General features: G+C 35.3%; 4 protein-coding genes and 2 non-coding genes across 6 annotated transcripts; 4 read left to right on the top strand and 2 right to left on the bottom strand.

The window, feature by feature from the left end:
• Window positions 1-3,032: 3,032 nt before the first annotated feature.
• LOC111445866 (heat shock 70 kDa protein 16-like) lies at window positions 3,033-8,487 on the bottom strand. The gene is made up of 10 exons (XM_023084388.1): window positions 8,118-8,487; window positions 6,334-7,659; window positions 5,925-6,137; window positions 5,630-5,725; window positions 5,452-5,547; window positions 4,761-4,961; window positions 4,303-4,449; window positions 4,087-4,215; window positions 3,875-4,005; window positions 3,033-3,530 (listed from the first exon to the last, which is right to left on the bottom strand). Exons 2-10 carry the CDS (start codon window positions 7,501-7,503, stop codon window positions 3,437-3,439), a joined length of 2,277 nt encoding a protein of 758 aa, XP_022940156.1. The 5' UTR covers window positions 7,504-7,659; window positions 8,118-8,487; the 3' UTR covers window positions 3,033-3,436.
• Window positions 8,488-11,137: 2,650 nt separating this feature from the next.
• On the top strand, window positions 11,138-14,736 carry LOC111445869 (purple acid phosphatase 18-like). Its single transcript, XM_023084391.1, has 5 exons — window positions 11,138-11,401; window positions 12,456-13,124; window positions 13,877-14,065; window positions 14,154-14,242; window positions 14,418-14,736. Exons 1-5 carry the CDS (start codon window positions 11,246-11,248, stop codon window positions 14,623-14,625), a joined length of 1,311 nt encoding a protein of 436 aa, XP_022940159.1. The 5' UTR covers window positions 11,138-11,245; the 3' UTR covers window positions 14,626-14,736.
• A 768-nt stretch (window positions 14,737-15,504) lies between these two features.
• Window positions 15,505-17,310, top strand: LOC111445875 (protein FATTY ACID EXPORT 5-like). Its single transcript, XM_023084401.1, has 3 exons — window positions 15,505-15,834; window positions 16,656-16,743; window positions 17,027-17,310. Exons 1-3 carry the CDS (start codon window positions 15,636-15,638, stop codon window positions 17,097-17,099), a joined length of 360 nt encoding a protein of 119 aa, XP_022940169.1. The 5' UTR covers window positions 15,505-15,635; the 3' UTR covers window positions 17,100-17,310.
• A 1,108-nt stretch (window positions 17,311-18,418) lies between these two features.
• LOC111445868 lies at window positions 18,419-22,494 on the bottom strand. The gene is made up of 7 exons (XM_023084390.1): window positions 21,986-22,494; window positions 21,121-21,261; window positions 20,676-21,041; window positions 20,348-20,593; window positions 19,478-19,570; window positions 19,014-19,214; window positions 18,419-18,927 (listed from the first exon to the last, which is right to left on the bottom strand). Exons 1-7 carry the CDS (start codon window positions 22,304-22,306, stop codon window positions 18,712-18,714), a joined length of 1,584 nt encoding a protein of 527 aa, XP_022940158.1. The 5' UTR covers window positions 22,307-22,494; the 3' UTR covers window positions 18,419-18,711.
• An 831-nt stretch (window positions 22,495-23,325) lies between these two features.
• TRNAM-CAU lies at window positions 23,326-23,397 on the top strand. The gene has a single exon. It is a non-coding gene; the product is annotated as a tRNA-Met (tRNA).
• Window positions 23,398-24,875: 1,478 nt separating this feature from the next.
• Window positions 24,876-24,947, top strand: TRNAM-CAU. Its single transcript has one exon. It is a non-coding gene; the product is annotated as a tRNA-Met (tRNA).
• The last annotated feature ends 482 nt before the right edge of the window (window positions 24,948-25,429 follow it).

Genomic DNA, 25,429 nt, shown 5'->3' with positions numbered 1-25,429 from the left:
TTTTTTTTTTTTTTTTTTTTTTTTTTTTTTTTTTTTTTTTTTTTTTTTTTTTGCTTTTGTGTAAACTCACATGCACAATTTAATATGTGGTTAAATGTCTTTTTCCAATTTTTATTTTTCACAATTTCTTTTTATTTTCACAATTTAAAACAAATAATGTATTGTGGAGATATTGATACAAATCCTAAGTCTTTGACTTTTGAATTTTAACTCATAATATTTTTTTAAATTATATTTTTAACATTTACTCCAATAATAATAATAATAATAATTTGTCCAAAAATATATATAAATAAATATCGACTATCACAAAATAAAACGTAGGGAATGTGACTATCAAAAGCTTATAATAATCAAAACATTCAAATTAAACTATGAATTTAACTATTTTTCGATAACAAGAAATATGCATTTTCAATACGACCACTTGACTTTAAACACTTAAAAACAGACGTGTGGATTTTATTTAATATCTTGTCTTTAATTTTTTTTTCAACCATTAATGAATTATGGTTAATATTGAACATTTAGAAGTAGGAAGATTCAAATCTCTAATCTATTAATTAATGATAGTAGGAATGTTCGTGGTTTGAATTGGGTCGAGTTGACACATTTTTTAGACATAACTATTAAGTTGGAGTCAATAAACTCAATCCCGTTGAGTCATTTATTTAAATTTTTGTTTTTGAATAAAATTAAAACATTAATTCATATATTATTATTTAGTTAATTTATTTTTAAATTTTAACGACCAGATCCACAGCTAGCACATATTATCTTCTTTGGGCTTTCCTTTACGAGCTTCCCCTCGAAGCTTTACTGAAGGTTTCTACACCCTTTTAAGCAGTAGTTTGTTCTCCTCCCAACCATTTAAAGTTTAAATATATTTTTTAATGGATATTATTGAAAATTTTTAAAAATTAATGATATTTTTTAAATACAATACAATATTTATATATTTTATTAATTTAACTTAAAATTTTAGGAATAAAATAATAATGTAATTTGGTGGAGGCAAGCACGTGCGGAAGTCACGTGAGCATTAACAGAAACCCGATTCCTTTTCAACCACACGTTCACACCTAATGGATATTTAAAAAATAAAATAAAATAAAATAAAATTAGATAAATCCAAAATTATGTAAAGATTCTGCTTACTGAAATGTGTTCACACTGGAGATTCCATATTTACCCCTTTTCACATTGCTTTTAATATTATTACTTTTTTGCCTTTCACCTTTTTTTTATTATTATTATTTTTTGGATAAAAATGGAATTTGATTTTGTTTGGCTGGCTCGGCTTATTCGGCTTGCTTGCTTCAGCTGGCTTCCTCTCCCATTTATTTAGGGTTTATTTGAAGAATAAATTAATAAAAATACTAAAAAATTTGTGCTTTCTCTAAAAAAAAATTAATAAAAAAAGGATCGGCTAATGGAAGCCGAGGCGTGGACGTGGCGGCGCGCATTAAAATGCAATATGTATGATTAAAGAAGTGAATGGGAGGAAGCCACGTGTCACGGGTATAGCTGCAGTCACTCACCGCCTTGACTCTTTAACCACTCACAATTGCTTTGATTTCTTCAACTTTAAAACCGGCCAGTCCCTTTCCAGGTAAACAACTGCCACGTGTCCCACTTTCTTCATCCTACGTGGCACCCAATCCTCCACTACCCCTTTTATATATAACTCATCCACCTAATCTCCACACGATTATTACCCAAAATTCTCAAATTCAATTTCGCTCTCAAAAATCACAAATGGGCAACTGTCTGCGGCGGGACGGCGCGGCGGCGCGTTGGGCAGGCGAGGAGTGGGACTTTCTCGCGGCGGATGTGGAGGACGGGGGGAAAAGACAGGGATCCACGGCGGCGTCCACGGAGGTGAAAATTAAGATCACGAAGAGGCAGTTGGAGGAGCTGTTGGGGAAGGTGGATGTTGAGGAGATGTCCGTACAGCAGGTTTTGGCTCAATTGATCAGTGCCGGCGAGTCTCGCCACCGTTCGTGGCGCCCGGTGTTGCAGAGCATACGGGAAGTTGACTGATCGTCGCCGGGCGGTGGCGGCAGTGATGACCGTGAGTGTCGGCCGGAAATGGGGTGGGCGCCATGGGAGAGAAGGTTGGAGAAAGCTTAGGGAAATTGAATGTACATTTTGTATATTAATTATAATATAGTTTTTAGAATATAATTATATTATATGGAGCATAGATTTCCACTTAAATTTTGTCCTTTTATTAATACAATAATTAGTGAAATGATTATTGTAATAATAAGGTGAAAGTTTTGATGTATTTAATATTAATTAATGAAGATTATAAAGTCCAGTTAAGTTTATCTAAATCTATTTGAATGTCAAATTTAAATATTCAAGCAAAAGTCAAAATATTAATTAATAATTGTTGTAATGATAAATTTATTATTACTCAATAATTTATATTTATACCGGCCTAAATTTTATTTTGATCCGAGTAAGAAAAAGATAACAATAAAGAAACAATAACAATAAATGTCGTCCTTTTTTAGTTTAATTTATGCAAACAGCTCACACTGCTAACAAACAGCCTACAAATTCCCGGCTAACAAATATTGTTCTTCCTTTAAAACGTGTCACTGGGGAGAGGTTTCAACACCCTTATACTTCGTTCCCCTCTTCAACTGATATGGGACCTTACAATTCGTTCCCCTCTTCAACTGATATGGGACCTCACAATCCACCTCTTGAGGGGCCCGCATTTATTCCTCAACTGATATGGGACCTCACAATCCATCTCTTGAGGGGCCCTCATTCCAACGGGCATGGTGGTGTCAGACTCTGACACCATTTGTAAATCCAACCCCACTACTAGATATTGTCATCTTTCGGATTTTCCTACCAATTTTGAACGGAGAATCTCATTCATTTCATTTACCACCATTTTCGACATCCACAACTATTGAAATAAAAAAAATAAAACGTTCATGTTTGAATGCTCTACTACACATAACTTATCTTTTTATTCTCGAGTTCGACAGGGAACAAACGACGCAACACAATGAAGCTGAAATCCTGTTTTCCTCTGTGGTTCATGATCACCATAGAATGTGTATATAATAAGTTATGACAAAATCAAATCTCAAAACAGACAAAGAATAGAAAGCTAACAATCTAAAAAGGGCTGCCTTCAAATGGTACCAAAATTGAGACACAGCTCCCATTAGAATGATACAACAACAACAACACTCATGAAGGTTTCTAAGTGAATTTAATGACAAAAAAACATAAAAACATAAAAATCAAAGCCACCACTTGGATCTGTCATCACCTGCAGTTGCTCTACTCTTTGATCTCATCAGCTTCATTCTGACTTAGAAACAGTGGCAACAAATATGATCCACTTTTGTGAGGAGCACAATGATCATAATCTTTGATTCATCTCAAGAGAAAACAATGTTGTAATTTATGAATGATTATCAGAAGTGTGATGATTTGGTTCCTTGGAATCTCCTGAATGTGTCTGAGAAGGCATAGCTCCCAGGATCATCTGGCATGTCCTGAAATGGCAGTTTAAGCAAATCGTCGGAGACACGAGTTAGATGGGTATATCACCTTTTCGGTTCTAATCTAATACACAACAGTTTGGTTTGGTTCGGCATGACCAGAAGTTCATTGCCCAAATGACCATTCAAATTAGTTCACTTGCAACGTATGAATTTTCAATTTTGTGTTCGACAAGTCCTTTAATTTTCAGTTGTGTCTAATAGATCTAGTTCCTACTCTCACCAGATGTTTGAACCAAAGGAGAAAGTCTAGTACTATGAAAACAAGACTAGTTTAATCCTACGGGAACTTTTAAGATTTCAATAAATCAAACGGAGAAGAGAGAGAAGTGTCATACTTGTCGAAATCATGTTCCCGAGTTTTGATTTCACTCGACCATAGTAAAGGGTCAATGTTTTTGGGTAACAATTCTTGTTGTTGACTCTTCTCTGTTAGCCACTGCTCCGCTCTCTCGCACTCCCCAAGGATCTGGAGAAAAGTGAAGAGTTCATGAGAGAACTCAAACAAAACGAACTACGAGTAGTAACAGTAGAGGTCGTTAATCGTTACCAATGCTCGAACTTGAGGTGAAAGTGAATCCCCAGTGTTCCTATAGTCGGAAATACGCTTTAATAGATGCGTTTTAGCTTGTGCTCTAGCTTCTTCGTCTTCGTATCGGTTCACTATAGGATCCACCAACTAACAATGGTAGAGTAGGGTAAGCAAGGAGAAGAGAACATAAAGAAGTTAAATAACTTTGTATGATACAACAGAAATAGAAATAACCTTCTTAAGGTCATCTAACTTAGAAGAATAAGCACTCTCAGTCTCATCATCTCCATCCTCATATAGCCAATCCTCTGTTTGCTGGAGGGTTGAGGAGATGCCTTCTCTCTCTTCATCACTAGCGAAACTCCGATATGTGTTGACAAGCTATTCAAAAACCACGGGTGATCGTTATTTATATACTGTAATACCAATAAAACTCGAGTTGCAACGTTAGATTTCTGTAAAGATCAAACGTTCGGGGTTCTACATAGAGCTTTACTTAAAGGGAAAGTCATACGGATACGAAATCACACAACAATGTGAACTTTCATTGAAACTAATGATGCTTTCATGATCAAACAATGACAATCAATAGTTCGATCTAAAACCCCGATGGAGTCGAAAGAATGTAGCAATAGCATTATAAGATTGAGTTCCATGTTTAGTTCACAAATCCATTGAAATAGGATATTTACCTTATTCCTCATCTCATAGACGTACGACTCCAAAGCGTTTTTCTTATCTTTGGCTCGTTCCATATTTTTATCCTGTTGGGCCAGTTGGAGTTCTCTTTCTCGAGCTTCTGAGAGCTCAGCCTTAGTCATTCCACCATATATGTGTTCACTAACTGGTATCTCAATCCTCCTTGTGCTTTTACCTTTTCTTGTAAGGTCAAACTGCAAGAACACAATAAATTAATACATTTGAAGACGGTGTGTAACAGCCCAAGTCCATCGTTCGCGGATATTGTCTTCTTTGGGCTTTCTCTTTTAGGCTTCCCCTCAAGATTTTTAAAACGTGTCTGCTAAGAAGAAGTTTCCACACTCTTATAAAGGATATTTCGTTCTCCTTCCCAACTGACGTGGGATCTCACAATCCACCCCTCCTTTCAGGGTCCAGCGTCCTTGCTGGCACATGTCTAATTTTGATACCGAGTGGATTGTGAGATCCCACATAGGTTGGGGAGGATAACGAAGCATTCTTTCCTCTTCCTAGCAAATGCATTTTAAAAACCTTGAAAGAAAACCCGAAAGAAAAAACTAAAAAAAGACAATATTAGCTAACAGTGTGCTTAGGCTTGGGCTGTTACAATTAACTGCAAACATTGATACATATGAAGCTTTTGAGTGCTGATAAAGGGTTGTCTTCAATACAATCTAGCTTTACCTCGGAATGGGGAGAATCAGCGTGTTCGGTCTCCATTTTTTCTGTGTTTGAATGAGTAGCATCTCTCCTTTGTTCATCCACATTATCCTCTACGAACTAGATTCATAATTGATGTAAATACAGAGGAAAAAACCCTTAAATAGTTGGAAATCTGATGGAAAAAAGATATAATACTTACTGCAGCATATTCAACAATAACAATGCCGTTCATATTCAATTGGACTCTAACTTTAACCCTTCCATTCAAGTTGTTTGTACCTTGGACAGGACCAACCTGCATCTCAAATTACTTCACATTTAAGAATCAATTCCAAACCGTAAAAAATAGAAACTAAAAACGGAGCAGAAACAGGTTACGACACCCTTTAAAGTAGGCTTACGAACACTCGGACCGTTCAAATGCTTTCCAACTCCACAAGAACTACTACTTCAATAATATAAGATAAAAGTAAGGAGCATAAAACTGAACATACTGTAAAACAACAAATTTTGGAAGATATGCCAGGGGGTAGTTCATCCAGATCAGTATAGACTGCTTCTAAATGGAATAAACCGTTCCGCTGCAACGACAGAACTTTAGTACTCGGAATGTGCTGCCCTTTGGGAAATAGTACATTATTTAAGCCCAAGCTAATTGGACCCGCATCCGATGAGAAGCCAATGGAGAAAGGGTATGAATCCTGAACCTGCAATCATCGTCGATACAGCATTAGCATTCGTGCGACTATAACCCCACAAAATGATAATATAGAGAAGAAGTAGATAAAGAAAAACACGCAATAGAAATCGATTAAATCATGTAATACAAGAACACGAAAGACAACGTTTATAATTATGCCATGCTGGCCAGTGCAAGCTATAAATCTCAGGCAAAGTACAGACCTCATACTCTCTGACCCTGAAGACGGGGCTAAGCATTGCACACTGTAGAGCGCAACCACGAGCTACGCATTCACTAGCATTAAGTTTGCGACTCGGTTCCTTTTTAAATACAGAGGTCAATAACCTAGTTATCGCAGGGACCCTCGACCCCGATCCAACAAGCTCAACAGAATGAATCTTTTCTACAGTTAATCCTGCATCAGCTAAGGCTTTGGTACAAGGAATACTAATCTTCTCCAATAACCCAGAAGCAAGCTTTTCAAATTCTTCTCTTTTGATAAATCCCTTAACGTCTTTCTCGTCCATAAGACATTCGATATTAAGAGGCGCCTCTAAATTTGCACTCAAAACTTTCTTCAGTTTCTCACAAGCTGCTCGTAATCTGGTAGAAGCCTTGACATTTGAATTTACATCTATATCATAGTTCTTCTTAAATTCTGCAACAAAGTGGCTGAACAAAACCTCGTCGAAGTCTCTACCTCCTAAATCTCTATCATAGGTATGGGACATGATCCTCATATGTCCAGGCTCGAACGATACGATAGAGACCTGGGTATCACAATGACCAACATCAACAAATGCAACATATATTGGTGCTGCATTTGTGAAATCCGATTTATAAATTCCATAGCTAAGTGCTGTTGCAGTACAGTCATGCATGAGCCTCAAGGGCTTTAAACCAGCAATAGCAGCAGCGTTCCAATATAAACGCCTCTGCAAATCCGTAAAATATGATGGAATACCAATCACACAATCTGAAAATGGTGCTCCCAAATTTTTCTCAGCTACATCTTTCAAATGTGCAAAGAGCATTGCCATGATCTGAACTGGTGTAAATGTATGAGTCTCCCCTAAATATTTCACGTTAACCAAAATGCTGCCGTCGAGGGCTTCAGATGTAATGAAAGGAAGCATTTTAAGATCCCTTTGAACATCTGGCTCACCGAAGTTACGTCCAATCAATCTCTTTACCTGAGATATTGTGGACCTTGGGTTCATTGTTGCAGATGCAGCACCTGCAGACCCCAAAAACCGCTGTTTTTCCCCAAAACATATCACTGCAGGGGTTTCTCGTTGTGATTCCTCGTTCAGCAAGACATCAATACCACGTTGCCTCGACACAGCAATAACACAATTCTCGTTTCCAATATCAAAACCTACTACACTCATCTCTGCTGGTCAGGTATATTAGCTTTCAAAAAGAACTGAAATAATAAACTCTCAATCCAATTATTTTCGGAAAAAAGTCGAGTTATCGACCAAATAACTGAATAATCACCAAGTTCTTCAAAAGAACGCTTCAGAAACCAATGATCACATAAATAACTGCATAAATATGAGATCAACCAATCAGTAAAGAAGCTTGAATTCAACTTGAACACAATTAAACTATCAAAGAAAAGAAAAAAAAATGAAAATCCCAGGAAAAGATCCAGTTGATTATGGAATCAAATAACACAGACGACGAACTCAAAGATCCAAGTTAGTGCTATCATCAAATAATCTCCAAATTGTCAATTTCAATGTAAAGGAGAAAGAAACAATTTAATTCTAAATAATTACAAATCCGTATCACATTGCCATGATATTGTTCCATACAAACAGCCCTAGCGAAGCTCAACAAAATTCTACGAAAGAAGTCGCCATTGAATTCCTAAATTGATGCAGCGAATGAACTTACATTGAGCGCCAAGAAAATCAGAATTCCAAACCGAAGAACTCACATAATGGTCACTCAAAACTAATCACAAGAGAAACATTAGAACAAACCCATTAAGACCTACCTGAGGGCGGGCTCTCAGAAGCTCACAGCGGCCGGAAACACCACCGGCACGGCAATCGGAGTCGGAAAACGGGTATGAGAGAGAGACACACACACTTTTCTCGTAAATTAGAGAGAGGGAGGGAGAGGGAAAGGGGGAAATTCGAGGGTTCTGTTACGAATTCGATCGGCTGGGCGACAATTGTGGGAAAATTATATATGGATACAAAAGCTCGGGTTTGAGAATTCCTTGTCGCAGGGTCGCCGCACAGCAATTGTTTCTTTTCCTGGAATTTGACTACGAATTTCTTCCGCTCAAAAACAAATTTCTCTTCAATTTACAGAAATCACTACACAAGCGTTCCTATAACTCCAATGAATCAGAATAAATTTCTTAATTTAAATTTATGGAACTCATAGTCAATTTAGGAATTTAAAAGATTAATCTCATTCTTCTTTTAAATTCCAGTCGATCTCATTTTTTAATTTAAAATTTGAAAATTCAATTAAAAAATTTTAAAAATACTTCCAAATTTAAAAATTAAAAATAAATAAATAAAAATCGTTAATATTTTATTTAAAAAGTTTTAAACAATACCCTTTCTAATTTTAAAAATGATTTCAAAAAAATAAATAATTTTTAAAAGTTTTATTAATACCTTTAAACGTTTTTAGTAGTTGAAATAGATTTTTATAACTTTCTATTTTAAAAATATCTATAAATTTTAAAAAATAATATTAAAAATTTTAAAGATAATTTATAGGTCGACAGTAATACTTTTTTAATTAAAAAATATTGTCGAGATATTTTTTTATATATATTTTTAGATAAAATATTTTTATTAATTACTTTTTCAACCTTCTTTCTATTAATTATTTTACTATTTTTTTTCTCTCTTATTTATATTATTAATAATTTTTTCTTCATACGTATTTAATTTAATTTAATAATCTTTTTAATTTTTATTTAATTTCTCTTTTGATATTTTCGGAGTTTGTAATTTTGTTAACTATAGCTATCATATTTTTAGTAAGAAATAAATTGTTAAAATAAAAGAAAAAACATTACTATAAAATAAAATATATTATATTTAGTTGTTTATTTATGATTATTATTATTTTAATTAAAAGTTATATTTGTATATCATTTAACCCTCTATTTTAATTAGTTAAAGATATGAGAGAGATAATTAGTAATTAAATTCTGAAGCTATAAATTTTTTTATAATTAAACTAAAAATATAATGGTTAAGTTATGATTTTAAATATAGGATCCAATAGATAGGAGTGTACATGGTTCGAGTTGGGTTGATGAATTTTTTTTTTTGACCCAATACTCGAGTTGGTTACATTGGTAACCCAACCCAACCCAAAAGGTTGGGTTCGGGTTGTTAAAAAAAAATATTTTTTTAAATTTTTTTTATTTATCAACAATTTATAATTATTTTTTTAAACAAAGTTTTATTTATTTACCATTTGTAATTATTTGGATACAATCTTAGATAAAAGATAATTAAAAGGTAATGAACAAACACAAATCAATCTATAATTATTCATAACAAAAAAAAATCAATCAAGAACAACGAACGAAAATTATAACATAGTAACATAGTTCAACATTGTTATCAAATAAAAGACAACTAAAATATACACTGGTTGAGAATTGTTTAACGTAAGAAAAATATAAGGATAGATCATGAAATAAAAAAAATAATAAAAAAGATTAGTTTAAAAATATTATATATTACAAAAATAATATATATATATATATATAGATAGTGATATAATAATGTGGAAAAAAAGATAATAAATAATATATATTATAATTAAAATAGGAAAATAAAAAATATATATATAAATTGTGATATAACAACGTTTGATAAAAAAAAAATAATAGATAATATATATTATAATTGAAATAGCCTCGAATGTACGGGTGTTAGAATTCCTGGTATTTGATTGGTGTCGCATGTGATTGTTTTAATTTAGGACAAAGTAATAATGTAAATTTTTTAATATATTTTAAATACTTTTACTTAGTTCGGGTCAACTTGAGGGTTTCATCTCATAAATTCAAAATCGAACTGAGTTAGTTCGGGTTCAGAAAAAATGAACCCAAACCAACCCAAAAAGCTAATCCAACCCAACCCAACCCAATTCAACTTTTATAGTTCGGGTTGGGTTGGGTTGGTCTTGGTTGTTGAGTTTAATGTACACCCCTATCAATAGATGACAAAAATTGTATTATTTTAATATTTAATATATTAAAATAAATATATCATATTAAATTTATATTTAAATATCGTAAAATATGTTAGTTGAATGTACTTTTTCATAATTATTTTAATATTTAATATATTAAATTTTATTAAATATTAATTTACATACTTCAAATTAATTATATTTTTTTATATTTATATATTAAATATTTATTTGAACCTTCCAATTTTTTCTTCCTCCAGCTAACTTGATTGTTTCCGAAATATTATAAATTAAAAATAGAATCTTACGTGTTGGTATAAAATTTATTAATTAAATTTTTATTTAATTATAGGTGATTATACTGTAAAGTTTTTATGTACATAACACAAATTGTGTCCATGAATATGATAATTACAACTCGATCACTCACAAATTATTTATAATTAGGTCAAAAGTCAATTATTTATCTTCCAAAAGTTTTCAAAAGTGATCGATACTCTCATTCGAATATAGTCTCAGTTCATCCATGTAAGAGTCCAAGCGCATATTGTCCTTTTTGGGATAGATACTCTCAAAATGTTTCGTTCCCCTCTTCAACTAATGTACGATCTCACAATCTCCTCCTTTCGGGATCCAGCGTATTCGTTAACACTCGTTCCTCTCTCCATGTGATCTCACAATCTACTCCCTATCAGATCAAAGGTTCTGCACCGTTTTTTTTTTTCAAGCAATGTGATGTTGCTTCCGTTTTTCATGGCGCGGGAGGTTCAGGAATGGAGGAAAAATCTGGAACTTTTACTTTACAAACAAAAGACAAATGGAAATCTTTTGACAAGTTGCTCTTCTTTTCCCCACACACAAAACAATTTCAAAAAGGTGCGGTTTCATCTCTCTTTAATCATTATTCTCAAGATATTGCTGGAAGCAATCGGACGCACTCGCGTGACGATGGAGGCCGTGCCCAATCTAATGCTCTTCCTCTTCCTCTTCCTCTTCCTTTCAATCGTCTCGACTTTCAGCGCTGAATCTGATTATGTTCGTCCTCAGCCCCGCCAGACTCTGCATTTTCCATTGAATCCGAAATCATCTTCTCAACCTCGGCAGGTTTCATTTCCATTTTGTTCAACTTTCGTTATGATTTTCTATGGAAACGATTGAGATTTCATTGTTGTTATATCATATTTTTGAAGTCTCATTGTGAATCCATGCTTGATTTTGCATTAGTTCGTTCCTTCTAGGTGAATCGAATTCTGGTTGCCTTTTCCTCAATTTACTCGGACCAGTTGAATCTTGGTATCTGCTATGATGCTATCATTTCTTTGTCGCTGAGATATTGTAGTTGCCTTTCTACGCTTGGTGTTCATTTTTCCTGGATTTGGCAAATTTATTGTTCTTACTGGTGAAAAAAGAAGAACAAATGATTAAATACAATCTAATCTATTAGCTTATGCTTTTAGATTTAGCAACAGGAGGTTCGATAAAGCCCTGTTAAGATTGAAGATCATTTGTTGAATTTTGTACTAGTTTTCAAGTCTAGAAGTAAAAGAGAATGCTAAGAATATGATAAATGATTGTGTTCCAAGTTGGTTGGGGAGGAGGACAAAACATTCTTTATAAGGTGTGGAAATCTCTTCTTAGCCGATGTGCTTTAAAAACTTTGAGGGGAAGCTCAAAAGGGAAAACCCAAAGAGGACAATATCGGCTAGCGCTGGAATTGGGCTATTACAAATGGTATGAGAGCCAGACACGGGGCAATGTGCTAGCGAGGAGGCTGAACTCTGAAAGGGGTGGACATGAGGCGGTGTGCCAGCAAAGACGCTGGACCTTGAAAGGGGTGGATTGTGGGGTCCCACATCGATTGGAGAAGGGAACGAGTGCCAGCGAGGACGCTAGGTCTCGAAGGGCAGTGGATTGTGAGATCCCACATAGGTCGAGGAGGAGAACGAAACATTCTTTATAAGGGTGTGGAAACCTCTCCCTAGCAGACACGTTTTAAAAACCTTGAGGGGAAGGCCGAAAAGGAAAGCCCACAAAAGATAATATCTGTTAGCGGTGGGCTTGGGCCGTTACACAACCTATCAACCGAAGCTGTTAGGTACAGTCGTGATTTAACACATTTGAGTTGCATTTGCGTGATGTATTGCACTATTCCTTGTAGGTGCATATCTCTCTAGCAGGGGACAAGCATATGAGGATCACATGGATTACTAATGATCATTCTGCTCCCTCTTTTGTTGAATATGGGACACTACCTGGAAACTATACTTCTGTTTCTCAAGGAGAGAGCACCTCATACACTTACATTTTGTACAAGTCAGGAAAGATACACCACGCAGTAATTGGGCCTCTAGAGGCCAGCACAGTTTATTACTACCGATGTGGTGGGGAAGGTTCTGAGTTCCAGCTGAAAACTCCTCCTTCCCAGTTGCCAATCACTTTTTCAGTGGCAGGGGATCTGGGCCAAACTGGATGGACCAAATCAACATTAGACCACATTAATCTGTGCAAATATGATGTGCTTCTACTTCCAGGTGACCTATCCTATGCCGATTACTTGCAGCATCGGTGGGACACGTTCGGTGAGCTCGTGGAGCCTCTTGCGAGTACGAGACCGTGGATGGTAACTCAAGGGAACCATGAAAAGGAGAGCATAATTCTATTTAAGTCTCCATTTGACTCGTATGATGCAAGATGGAAGATGCCATTTGAGGAGAGTGGATCGAGTTCGAATCTCTATTATTCTTTTGAAGTTGCTGGAACTCATGTGATTATGCTTGGATCGTACACTGATTATGATGAATCCTCAGATCAATATGCATGGTTGAAGGTTTGTAAACTTCTAATTTCCTTTCAGATTGAATCTTTTACTAGTTGATAATGAATATGGAGTTGAGAGAGTTAGCCAGTCGAGAGAAAACTGTTTAATGCTATTGAAATAACTCTTTAGGTGAGATTCTACAGTTATTTCAGAATAGAATTCTCATTTTTTTTTGAAGTACAGGAACAAATAGTTTAATTAGATTGGAATACTCATTGAGAAGAAGTACGTGAGATCCCACATCAGTTGGGGAGGAGAACGAAGCATTCTTTATAAGAGTATGGAAACCTCTCCCTAGCAGTCACGTTTTAAAAATCTTGAGGAGAAGCCCGAAAGGGAAAACTTAAAGAAGACAATATATGCTAGTGGCGGGCTTGGGCCGTTACAAATGGTATTAGAGCCAGACACTGGGCTATGTGCCAACGAGGAGGTTGAGCCTCAAAGGGGGTGGATACGAGGTGGTGTGCCAACAAGGACAATGGGCCTCGAAGGGGGTAGTAGATTGTGAGATCCCACGTCAGAACAAAACATTTTTTATAAGTGTGTGGAAACCTCTCCCTAACAAATGCGTTTTAAAAACTTTGAGGGGAAGCCCGGAAGGGAAAGCCTAACGAAGACAATATTTGTTAGCGGTGGGCTTGGACCATTACAAAGTTTAGGAAACTTTTTAACACGATTATATGAACACTAGTAAATAACAATCAAAGCCTACGGGAAATGATTCAGCTACAGGAGGACTGAGATATTTTTTTGTTCAATAGGCTGATCTTGCAAAGGTGAACAAGGAAAGAACACCCTGGCTAGTAGTGTTATTCCATGTGCCATGGTACAACAGTAATAAAGCTCATCAAGGTGAAGGTGCAAGCATGATGGCAGCCATGGAGCCATTGTTATATGCAGCTGGTGCAGACATAGTAATTTGTGGCCATGTCCATGCTTATGAACGCTCGGTATCTTCTCTTCGTCCTATTCGAACATTTGATGGGTTGCTTTTTCTCCTCTACTATTATCCTTTGATTCATGATCACTCTATTGCAGAAACGTGTGTATGCTGGAAAATCTGATCCTTGTGGTGCTGTGCACATAACTATTGGCGATGGAGGAAACCGAGAAGGTTTAGCTCACAGGTAAGGGATCACTTTAACACAAAGTTCAAACACCAAATAAACACAAATTTAAAAGTCGAGAACATGAAAACGTTGAACCATACTTCATATCTAAATGATAAGGGACGACTTCTTAAAGCAAATGTATAGTAGACCAATTTGGTTCGAGTTTTATTGTGTTGGTTGTATTCGATAGGTACATCCCACAGCCTGAATGGTCGGTGTTTCGAGAAGCTAGTTTCGGGCATGGGGAGCTGAAGATAGTGAATTCAAGTCATGCATTTTGGAGTTGGCATAGAAATGATGATGATGAACCAGTGAAGTCTGATCAAGTATGGATAACCTCATTGGCAGCCTCTGGTTGTGCCGCTGAGAAGAACCATCAACCGAAGAAATTCACATGAAGCTCCTCTCGGCTCCATTGTAAATAGTTTGTGTGAACATATAGATGCATATACATATATATGTTGTATATGTATATATCACCCTATTTACATATAATTTGATATATTTTACCAAATTACAAATTTAGTCGATCTGTCCGAAGAACTTCAAGATTTAACTTTTGTCGTTAAAGTTGATTCGAACCTTATAAATAGTTTCCGTAGTTTGATAAAACCGTCCTAAATAGTCCTTATAAATTAAATTTTAATTTTTAAAAAGTTAAATTACAAATTTAGTTTTGTACGTGAATTTTCAAAATTCTTATATGTTTTTTAATGGGGTATTTAATAGGTTTCTTAAAAATATGACGTTTTTATAAAATTAATTGATTTATTAAATAGAAATTTAAATTTTATGTTTAATAAAACTCTAAAATTTAATTTTGTATTTTTATTTTATTTTTGTTGTAGATTTATGATTTTTTTTTTTAATGAAAATTTATGCATTAAATTTATAACTTTATTTTGTATTTTTATTTTATTTTTGTTGTAGATTTATGATTTTTTTTAATAAAAATTTATGCATTAAATTTATAATTTTAAAAGTTATAGATCAAATTTGTAATTTAATATTTTTTAAATTTATAAATTGACGGTTAAAATTATATTAGACATAAAAATTTAATTTTATATCTAATAAATTATATAATTGTTTTTTTAAAAAATTAAATATTAGATATAAAATTAAAAGTCTATTACACATTTTAAAAAATAAACTCGTAATTTATGGACTTTTGGGTGAAGTTAGGCGAGGGTAATTATGACATTTTGAAGATAAGATAGGGGTACTATGGTAAAATATGTTGATGGCGTGTGGACAGTCAATTTTGACCTGTGGCGTCCCACGCGCCATATAGCTGATGAGGAAATTGAGAAGAACTGAAAAATCCTCCTCATTCCCTCTTCGATCTGTGAAATTAGAGAGGAAATCACTCAGTTTCTGACATTCTCGGAAAGCCCAACCGGGAACGATGCATGATTTCTGCTTCACAATTCCTTATGGATTGATTTTGGTGGGTGGTGGCATTTTTGGCTACCTCAGGAAGGGGAGCACAGCGTCGCTGGCTGGAGGTGTGGGTATTGGATTGGTTTTGATTCTAGCAGGATATTTGAGCCTTGGAGCTTTCAAGAAGAAGAAGAACTCCTACCTTGCTCTGATTCTTGAAACAGGTATTTGGTTTTGAAATTCTCGTTTCCATGTTTGACTGTTCGTGTTTGATCTTGTTTTTTGTTCTTCTGGGGTTGAAGATCTTGTTTGAAACTAGTGATCCTACTAGTTTTCTCTATTATAGAACCTTGATCAATCGGATCCTCTCCTCTCAATATGTTACTTCGTTTCGGATTTCCTTTTTGATGTTTTAGTGTTCTTGTTTCTGCAAACTAGAGACGCTTATATCGTGAGGTTTTGGCTGTTTAATCTATACTGATGGAATCGATTAGACCATACATTTATATGTAAACTCTGTTAAATAAGTTACGAAGTTCATTTTGTTTCGATTCGTATTACTGTTCTGTTCTTCAGCTAGCTTAAATTGTTAAGAAGGCCGCTACACACCATGCTTAGACATGGCATATGGACATTTCAAAACATGGTTGGCTTTCCAGAACTTGAGGATTGTGGGGAACTGATGTAAATAAACCATATATATTTCTTGTGTGTGTGTCTGTAAAATGGTTAAGTCTCAAATGATTCAGATCTAGGGGCCTAGTGTCCTTGCTGGGGCAATCTCAAATACCATTTGTAACCGCCCAAACCCTGCATTTGTGACTACTAGAGGAAGCTTTTTGTAGTTCCTTGGCTTTTGGTTATGTTCATTCATGTATTTCATTCCTTCAATGAAATTGGTTTCTTATATTAGAAAGGAAAAGAATGGTAGCCACCAATTTTCAATGTTCTTTTCATTATACTGATCCACCAATTTTCTAAGTCACGTTAGCCATAAGTTTACTTTAGCACTGGGGTAACAATGACATAATTTGCCTTGAAACAGTATGTGCCGCTGCACTCACGTGGGTCATGGGACAGCGATATTTGCAGACTTCTAAGATCATGCCGGCTGGAGTTGTTGCTGGAATCAGGTAACTCGATCTTCTTCTAAATTCAAGCGATGCGTTTCTTTCGACTGAAACTAAACCTTTTCTTCTGCTGTTGATATCTCAATCAAAAGAACATAGCAATGCTGTATATAGTATAGTTTTTCGTTGGTTACCTTCTCCATAGCCAAACTCATATCTGGATATCCAAACTTGAAGTGCTTTCTAGAACTCTGAAGTCACCTGGTTTTATGTATGACACAAGGTCAATATTTGAGGTTCTTGGAGCTAATACACATTTTACACTTCCGTTTTGTTACCCTTGCAGTTCTATCATGACTTTATTCTACTTGTACAAGCTCGCAACTGGTGGCAACCATATTTCTCCCAAGGCCGAGTGATGATTTCGATTGCTTACTTTGGTACTTGATATAGAAAATGCATTGGATCACACGAAAAACTCGAACAATGTTTTAATGCACTGATTTGCTGTTTATTGCTAACTCTGTGAATGTCGACATATAAACTGAATGAATGTTCGTTAGTGATTATAAACAAGTTGGGGTTAAAAGCTTACAGAGTTCTTGTTTCAAATATATCGTGTTTCATCGGCTGATCTCTGAGTTGTGATGTCGCTTGACAAGTCTGTCCTTTTACATGTGTTCTTTCTTGGAATCAAATTTTCTGGGAAATCTTTGGATTATATTACAAGTTTTAGTTTATTCTCTTCGTCTCTGTCATTAGATTTATAGCTCTGAATCGAACTTACTGGTTGCTGAAGAATGAATGAATCTTACTGACATTTTCACATTGTGGATTATATTTACAAGGTCTTTTAGGCAGAGGATGCACCAAAACACTATTTGAAACCTTTAATTTGGAGGGAACTAAGACAGCATGAGGACAAGATGTAAGGTTCTTGCCCGGTTCTTGAACTTTTAAGATTTATGAGTTTCACTTTTAATAGAAAAGGAAACCTTAGACATGTTACTCATTTCATCGAGACGTAAAAATGATGGTACACGAGATCTATTGGTCAAACAACTCGTACAAACATTGAAGGGGAACGCCTTCAAACAAGTACACTAACTTGGAGCCTGAAGCCAATTGGAAACTATTTGTAGCACAAAACTAATACATAGCATGTTTGAGCTCACTACACTAGGCAATGAAAAGGTAAATTTGTTGTCAATTATATAAATCGTTAGAAAACCATGAATCTCGAATGATAAAAGATCAACACACTGAACTATTTATAATCGAAATGTGTATTCAAGGCATGCATTGGGGACTTTCAAGGTATGAAGTCTCACACCTTTAAAGAATTAGCAACTCGTGGCCACAATATGAATATGAAGCTTAGTATTGCTAGTTATTGAGATAAAGATATTTTACTTTTACACATAAGAAACAAACGAAAAAAACACAGGAATCCTAAAAACGACGAGAAAATGAAACCCGTTTGAAGGAAAGAAAAAAAAAACTATTTTTTTCTTAATCATGTCATTCCTACCATATACGAACATCTATTGGGCACACAAATGACCGGAGTTCCAAAGTGTAAGTGGCTAAAAGAAATAGAAAAAATCAATGTTCCCAACTACTAAAGATATTATCGAGTTGTCGGTCACTTAATGGAGAAATATTTTGTCCTAAAAAACGAACACCTTGGAGTCTCAAGAGATTAATATGAAAGAAAGACGAACACCGTAGAGTAATAAAAAGATTCACAACAACTTCCCTTCATCATTTTAACAAATCTTACAAATGAATGATCTGATCATGATAAAGATACGAGCAGCTGACAATTGAAGAAGTCAAACAGACATACGTGCATTCCTCATGATCTTAAGGCATATGATCATCAAATTAACAGCTATTTTACATTGGGAATCGTGTTTAGTGTATTTACAGTTCATATTATTAACTTTTAGCAGCTACACTGATGAACTACTTAAAATCATCAAATATTCTACACAGACTACCCAAAGGAAACCAAATTTCAAGAGGTTTCTAGCAATTATTTGGACGGTAATACTCAGTTGGAAGAGAAGGGCACCTTTCGTTCATATTATGATAGGGATCGATGCTATTATAACCCGGTAAATCCATTCGATACTTTCCGAGAATCTGGCAATATGGAAGCTTGACATGATCCCCTCCATGACACCACTTCGGAAGGCGACTCGAATTGTTCTCGTAAAAGTTGAGCGTATATGCATCTTTTAGCTGTATTTTAGATGGATAGAACATCAAACACTCAAACCACATTCAAGCAGATAAACAACATTAGCCTCACTAATTCTGTAACTTACTGTGAATTCTGTAACTTGAATCGAGTTTGCGAGTGGTCCGAACAGCCCAGCCGCCTTGTACATTTCAAGGACAAACGCAACACAAGATGCTGATTTCCCGTCGGCATAGATCCAATCATCCTGTTCAGGAATAGCCAGTAGTTCGCCAAAAGATGATCCTTGCTTTTCAACTTCAACTAGAATCTCAGGAAGGTCAAGATCCTGCAACGAGAAAAGAAAACGACTAAACATATTCAACTCCACGATGTGGAATACATTGCTCCGATGACGAAGGAACAAGATCGATTGCAGGTTAGAACAACTTCAACTAGAATTCGCTAGCTAATTCTAACTAAACCCATCTAAATTTGACTTATTTAAGGTAATAACAGTTAGAATGAAGGAACAAGATCGATTGCAGTCATACTCCGACAACGGCTAAACCTAAGCTTTCTTCATTTTAACCAGACAAGCATTATAACTACCTTTGTTCCAAGACGTATGTTCAGAGCCTCATTCCACAAGTTCGCCGCAAGGGTTGGCCGGACTTGTTTCCATATTGTCATAGCGGAAGCAACCTGTAGTCCAATAGTGCCAACAATCAAAGCCAAAGAATTACATTATCCTTTAGGAGCTGCCATGGCAGGAGCCATGCTGATTACTGAGAGCCAAGTTAAATATTAACATCCTTAAGAAAAGTTTATGGGCATCCCAAAAAAAGCACAAAAAGAAAGGGAATCAAGCTAAAAAACATCCTCCAATCAAGTAAAATGAGATCTAATGGGCAATTACATCATTTGTAACGTCCCAGGCCCACCGCTAGTAGATATTCTCCTCTTTGAGCTTTCCCTTACGGTCTTCTCCTCAAGGCTTTAAAACGCGTCTATTAGGGAAAGGTTTCCACACCCTTATAAAGAGTGTTTCGTTCTCCTACCCAACCAATGTGGGATATCACAGTCATCGAAGCCCACAAACACAGAGACAGCGGAATAACATATAGATTTTCGGTTTCGATTTACACACTCCCTTTTTAGTCACGTTGATAGGATGAATGCATTCATTGGAATCTAGAACTGTAACGACTCAAATCCACCGCTAGCAGATATTGTCCTCTTTGGGCTTTCCCTTTCGGGCTTCCCCTCAAGGCTTTAAAACACGTCTACTAGGGAAAGGTTTCCACACCCTTATAAATGGTGGGTTTGTTCTTCTCCCCAACCAATGTGGGACATCACAAGAACAGTACAACTAGGAATTAACATGGTATCAGATGGGCGTTCAAGGGAGGTGGATGCATCATTACTAACAGCTCGAAACCTTAAGATGAAGAAAACAGTAAAATAAGTAAATATTTATACCAGATGGGCATCCAAGGGAGGTGGATAGTTTCCATGTGTGGTATCAATCCAGCTAAATATCAAGTTATGATATCCATATGGTTTCCCGACCATGCTCCTTACATACTCCCACGCCGCCGTCTCGTTAAGCTTTGCCCGCAAGTCGGGATGCAAGGGAAGAAACGCAATGTGGGGATTGGACGAATCGTTGTTGAGTTCGTAGTCCCACCATTTATCCCATGGCAAAACATCAATAATATCATCCTCCTGCAAGAAGATTAAGAGCACACATTTGTAATCTTTGGAGCACTCACAGTTATGTCAAACAGATTAGGATTCATAAACATACCACTCCATTTCCACGCCCAGATTCAGCAACCCATAGCTTTCCTTCAGGGTCCCTTAAGCAAACAGCAGAATGACCAGCATATGATCCAGTAACCCACTTCTGCAAAGTCTCAAAAGCGCCCCACGGACCGCGAATTTTGGATAGAGCTAAAAAATCTCCGGATTGAATATCATCAACATTAACACTTGTAGTCCATGGATGAGGACGTTCCTCAAAGGTAGCACCCATGTGATTCTCAAGAAATTTGATATTCGATTTCTCGCCGTAGTCGGTCGTCGAAAACAAAGGGAGCACATCAAACAATGCTTGAAAGGTTTTCAACACCCCAGCTTGCAAAAGGAAAATCGAAACCCCTGCCTTTTTAACCTGATTTCAGAAGAAACAACCGAGGTTTAAAAAGAAGTTGCTTAGTTTAAGAAAGTCGTCTTGTCGACGAGCAACTTACGTATTCGAATTCTTCCTTTCCTTCCCATTCTGCAATCTCAAGAGTATGTTCTCTGGCCAGGAAATAGTAATCCCACGTCACACGGTACGGAGTAGCGAAGATATAAAAATCCATACACGTCCAACTGTGTGCATCGTTCGCCTGCATACGACATAGACTAATTGTTGAAGCTGCATTAAACTTGCAACTGGCAGTCATATCCTTCAAACATGCTAGAGGGCTGCAACAACAAGATAATACTAATAACAGCTAACTCTTTGTTATTTGGCTAATCACTATCGTTCAAGCCCACCGCTAGCAAGTATTGTCTTCGTTCGGCTTCCCCTTTCGGGGTTCCCCTCAAGGTTTTAAAACGCATATGCTAGGGAGAGGTTTCCACCCTTATAAAGAATGTTTCGTTCTCCTCTCCAACCGATGTGCGATCTCACAATCCACAACCCGAAACCAAAGATCAAAAAACACACAAACAAGCTTTTAAGATGAACTTAGTTTTCTATAAAGATCAAACACAAAAAAACAAATAAATGAAGGATTGCCAGGGCATCCACAGTTCATAAAAGCACAAACAAATAATCCAAAGGGAAAAAAATCTCGGGTTGATCAATTCTATCTAGCAAGATAAATGATACGGATCATATGAACTTCGAGCTTAATTCTTCCAACATACGAACTGCTATCAAACTTATAAATGAATCAAGAACTCACAAACTCAAATTAGGTTTATCTTATCGAATTAACGGCCCTACACTGTCGGGAAGCAGAAATTCAGCTACAATACAATGAACAAACAACACAAGATTCTGTCCGAATCTCCTAATTGATATCAAAAGCACAAAATCAAAACTAAAACAAAGTTCGTATCGACCTTTATATGGAGCGTACCACCGCCATATTCAGAGCCAGACTTATTATGAAACTCGAGCCACGCAGAGTTCTTATAGAAGCAAGACCCTTGCCACTGAATAGAGTTCTCAGGAGACGAGACACTTCCGACGAAAGCGGGAAGAAGATCGGCGGCGTTGTTGAGATAGTTGAGAATCGGCCATGAAACCTGGCTGGGTAGTAGCGGAAGCACGTCGCGAGGGTCAAAAAACGATTTCAAAGCCAGGGATTGCGAAGGAAGAAGAAAACCCACGATGGAAACAAGAAGAAAAGTTCTGGGAATCGAAGAACACGAAGAAGCCATGGATGGAATATTCAAGAAATTAGGGGAAGAGAGTAATTTGAAGAATGGAGTGAAAGAGATTGGCAGATGAAGCACGCAATGGGTTACAAAAGATTGGGAAAGCGATTACGCAATTTTTCATTTGATTCTTCAGTCAACCATTGGCTTCGATTCATGTGATAATCGGCAAAGTTTTGGAGATTACGTTATGATTATATGAACCATTGCCGTAAATGGGTGGAGCTCAACTTATAACATTGCTGGTTCAAAACAGCTCACAATCATAAATCATAACCAAACATAGCTCGACCCAGATTCATATCAGTTCATGAGTTAAAGTTTTGATTCGATCAACTAAAAAAATGAAATAAGGTTACAATCAAATTCAACTTTATTCTACTTTTATAAAATTATTAAGAAGATTAAGAATATTTACTTTTATAAAGGAACGGCTCATTATAACTATTAAATTATAATTGAATTAATAAATGTTTAGTTGTAAAATTAAAATTTGTGTAAGTGAAAAGGGAAGATTGTTATAGTCAACCTCGATACAGTTTGACCTTTGCCTCTCTCTCTCTCTCGGGAAAATAAATTAGAATCATTATAATTCTTTACTTTGTTTTTGTCTCTATCTCGATTCTTCGTGATTAGAACAAAATAAATTTGCACAAGTCCAATAACTGTTGTCTTGATTCATTTCCGAACTACATTTTAGTCGAGTGACTGTTTGAAATTTTGACTTCCTTTATATATTAAGGTTGTTTCTTAAATACGATATTGTTATAAATCAGTCACATATTATTTAATATTACACAAATAATTTTCATGTATTAAATAATTTAATAGTATAAATAAATAATAATAATTTATTTCAGAAAACAATATTCACCAAGAAAATAAAATTTTGGTGTGACATAATAAATAAAATAAAGTTTGGCATTAAAAACGAAAGTGAACCAGCATTTAATTATTGTAATATCAATATTACTTGTAATTTTTCTTTTAAATATTAAGAGAAAACCATTATATTTCAACTAATCAGAGTGGCGCAGCGGAAGCGTGGTGGGCCCATAACCCACAGGTCCCAGGATCGAAACCTGGCTCTGATAGAGAAAGGCTTCCGTTATTAGTTTTTATTCTTTCTGGTTTTTTTTTTTGGTATTAATCGAATTGGGCCCGATTTAGAGGGAATTGAGCCCATTGGATTTAGGCATTGGGCTTCGACCTTCTGCTGAAGCAGTCCGATAAATATGAAATTATGAAATTAGAGTTTTAATTTATTGAATTAAAAAAAATAAATTCCTCATTTTTATTTGTTATTAGACATGGTCACGTGGTAAATAAAAACTCTTATTAGAATATGCAATAGAGACTTTACAAAACGTGATTATCGATAAAATAAAAAGAATTAACTCATAACAAGAGAACGAAATTTTTGGGTCGGGATCATCTAACCAAGCCTTTTTACGAGTCCTATCAATCTTTCACGCTTGTGTTCGCTATACTAGAGCGGAGTTCTTACATTCATCATGCTTTGTTGAATTTAGTAAGCTTTCTTACTCATGTTTTATCGAGACTCATCATGAAACGTACCTTAAGTTTATGGGCCATTGAGATTAATCAACCAAACCTTTTAGAGATTCAATCAACAAGGTCCCAAATTTTAGGACTCTGTTTGGATTAACTACTTAGAGTTCATAATTAAAATTTTATTGGTTAAATCTTATACAAACCGATAAGATACAAAATGGATCTTGTTCTATCATTGATCAGAGATTTCTCTATGAACAATACGAATGGGAGTTTGAAGAAGGAGAAGGAGAAGGAGAAGGAGTCCTCGACCCGCAAAAGATAGAGGAGGATTTATTCAATCACATAGTTTGGGCTCCTAGAATATGGCGCCCTTGGGGCTTTCTATTTGATTATATCGAAAGGCCCAGTGAATTGGGATTCCCCTATTGGGCTAGGTCATTTCGGGGCAAGCGGATCATTTCTGATGAAGAGAATGATTCGGAATTCTTGTAGAGTGGAACCATGCAGTACCAGACAGAGATAGATCTTCCAACGAACAAGACTTTTTTCGAATAAGCCAATTCATTTGAGATCCTGCAGATCAACTCTTTTTCCTATTCAAAGATCATTCTTTTGTCTTTGTGTTTTTGCATCGAGAATTCTTTGTTGACGAAGAGATGTCAAAGGGGCTGCTTACTTCCCAAATATATCTTCCTATATGTATATATAAACGCTGGTTTATCAAAGGGGCTGCAAGAAAAACACTTCGGATTGTTGATTTTGTATATGATATTCTTACTCACATATCTCAACGTGATTTATTTAGATTACATCATTTGTAGTTATTACAAAATGAGCCGTACCGATAGTGTTATCAAAATCAAACATCTAATTTTATCCGTACATTATAAATAATTTATATTATTTATGTAATATTATTCTTTTGTAGGTCAACTCAACAAATATTTTATAATTTCTCAGGTAATGAATAATTTTATACTGCAAATAAAAAGAAAATTGATTTCTATATATGTAATTGAAATAATAAATAATGTTTAGTATTGTAAATCAACAAATCAGAGTGGCGCAGCGGAAGCGTGGTGGGCCCATAACCCACAGGTCCCAGGATCGAAACCTGGCTCTGATAGAGAAAGGCTTCCGTTATCTTTTTTATTTTTCGACGTGTTTTTACTTTTTTTTTTTTTCTTTTGGGTATTAATGGAATTGGGCCCAACCGATTTAGAAGACATTGGGCTTCGGCCTTTTGATGAACCGGCTCCGATAAAAATGATCTTAAAAATTAATGTGAAATATTCATTTTTTTAATTTATATTTAAAATTAAATAATTATATTTATTAAAACAAAGCATACACGTCATAATTATTATTTGTGAAAAATAGTTTTAAAAAAATTATTTTAATTTTTTTTATAGACTTAATTGTTTAAAAAAATTTAAAACTATTTTAATTTTTTTTATAGACTTAAATGTTTATAAATTATTTTTAAATTTAATAATAAAAAAAATGATGACATAGTTGAAAACGAAAAAAAAAAAAGACATCATTGATTTATCTTAACATAAAGACTACAACTTAAACGCCTGCCGGTAATTTGATTTCATGTTCTCC

Source organism: Cucurbita moschata, unplaced genomic scaffold (genome assembly GCF_002738365.1).
Source record: "Cucurbita moschata cultivar Rifu unplaced genomic scaffold, Cmos_1.0 Cmo_Scf00008, whole genome shotgun sequence".
NCBI classification, from domain to species: Eukaryota; Viridiplantae; Streptophyta; class Magnoliopsida; order Cucurbitales; family Cucurbitaceae; genus Cucurbita; species Cucurbita moschata.
The sequence above is the reverse complement of the archived record's forward strand: the minus strand, read 5'-3'. Positions and strand labels throughout refer to the sequence as shown.

Excerpts from the sequence above, each read along its gene's own strand:
- LOC111445866 (XM_023084388.1), bottom strand. The coding sequence starts at position 7,503 with ATGAGTGTAGTAGGTTTTGATATTGGAAACGAGAATTGTGTTATTGCT. Across the intron at positions 4,450-4,760 it reads TCTATGAGATGAGGAATAAG|CTTGTCAACACATATCGGAG; the intron begins GTAAATATCCTA and ends GTTTTTGAATAG. Across the intron at positions 3,531-3,874 it reads CGGGAACATGATTTCGACAA|GACATGCCAGATGATCCTGG; the intron begins GTATGACACTTC and ends CTGCCATTTCAG.
- LOC111445868 (XM_023084390.1), bottom strand. The coding sequence starts at position 22,306 with ATGGCTTCTTCGTGTTCTTCGATTCCCAGAACTTTTCTTCTTGTTTCC. Across the intron at positions 20,594-20,675 it reads CTGGGCGTGGAAATGGAGTG|GAGGATGATATTATTGATGT; the intron begins GTATGTTTATGA and ends ATCTTCTTGCAG. Across the intron at positions 19,571-20,347 it reads CTCCCTTGGATGCCCATCTG|GTTGCTTCCGCTATGACAAT; the intron begins GTATAAATATTT and ends ATTGGACTACAG.
- LOC111445869 (XM_023084391.1), top strand. The coding sequence starts at position 11,246 with ATGGAGGCCGTGCCCAATCTAATGCTCTTCCTCTTCCTCTTCCTCTTC. Across the intron at positions 14,066-14,153 it reads TCCATGCTTATGAACGCTCG|AAACGTGTGTATGCTGGAAA; the intron begins GTATCTTCTCTT and ends ACTCTATTGCAG. Across the intron at positions 14,243-14,417 it reads CGAGAAGGTTTAGCTCACAG|GTACATCCCACAGCCTGAAT; the intron begins GTAAGGGATCAC and ends TGTATTCGATAG.
- LOC111445875 (XM_023084401.1), top strand. The coding sequence starts at position 15,636 with ATGCATGATTTCTGCTTCACAATTCCTTATGGATTGATTTTGGTGGGT. Across the intron at positions 15,835-16,655 it reads TGCTCTGATTCTTGAAACAG|TATGTGCCGCTGCACTCACG; the intron begins GTATTTGGTTTT and ends GCCTTGAAACAG. Across the intron at positions 16,744-17,026 it reads GGAGTTGTTGCTGGAATCAG|TTCTATCATGACTTTATTCT; the intron begins GTAACTCGATCT and ends TTACCCTTGCAG.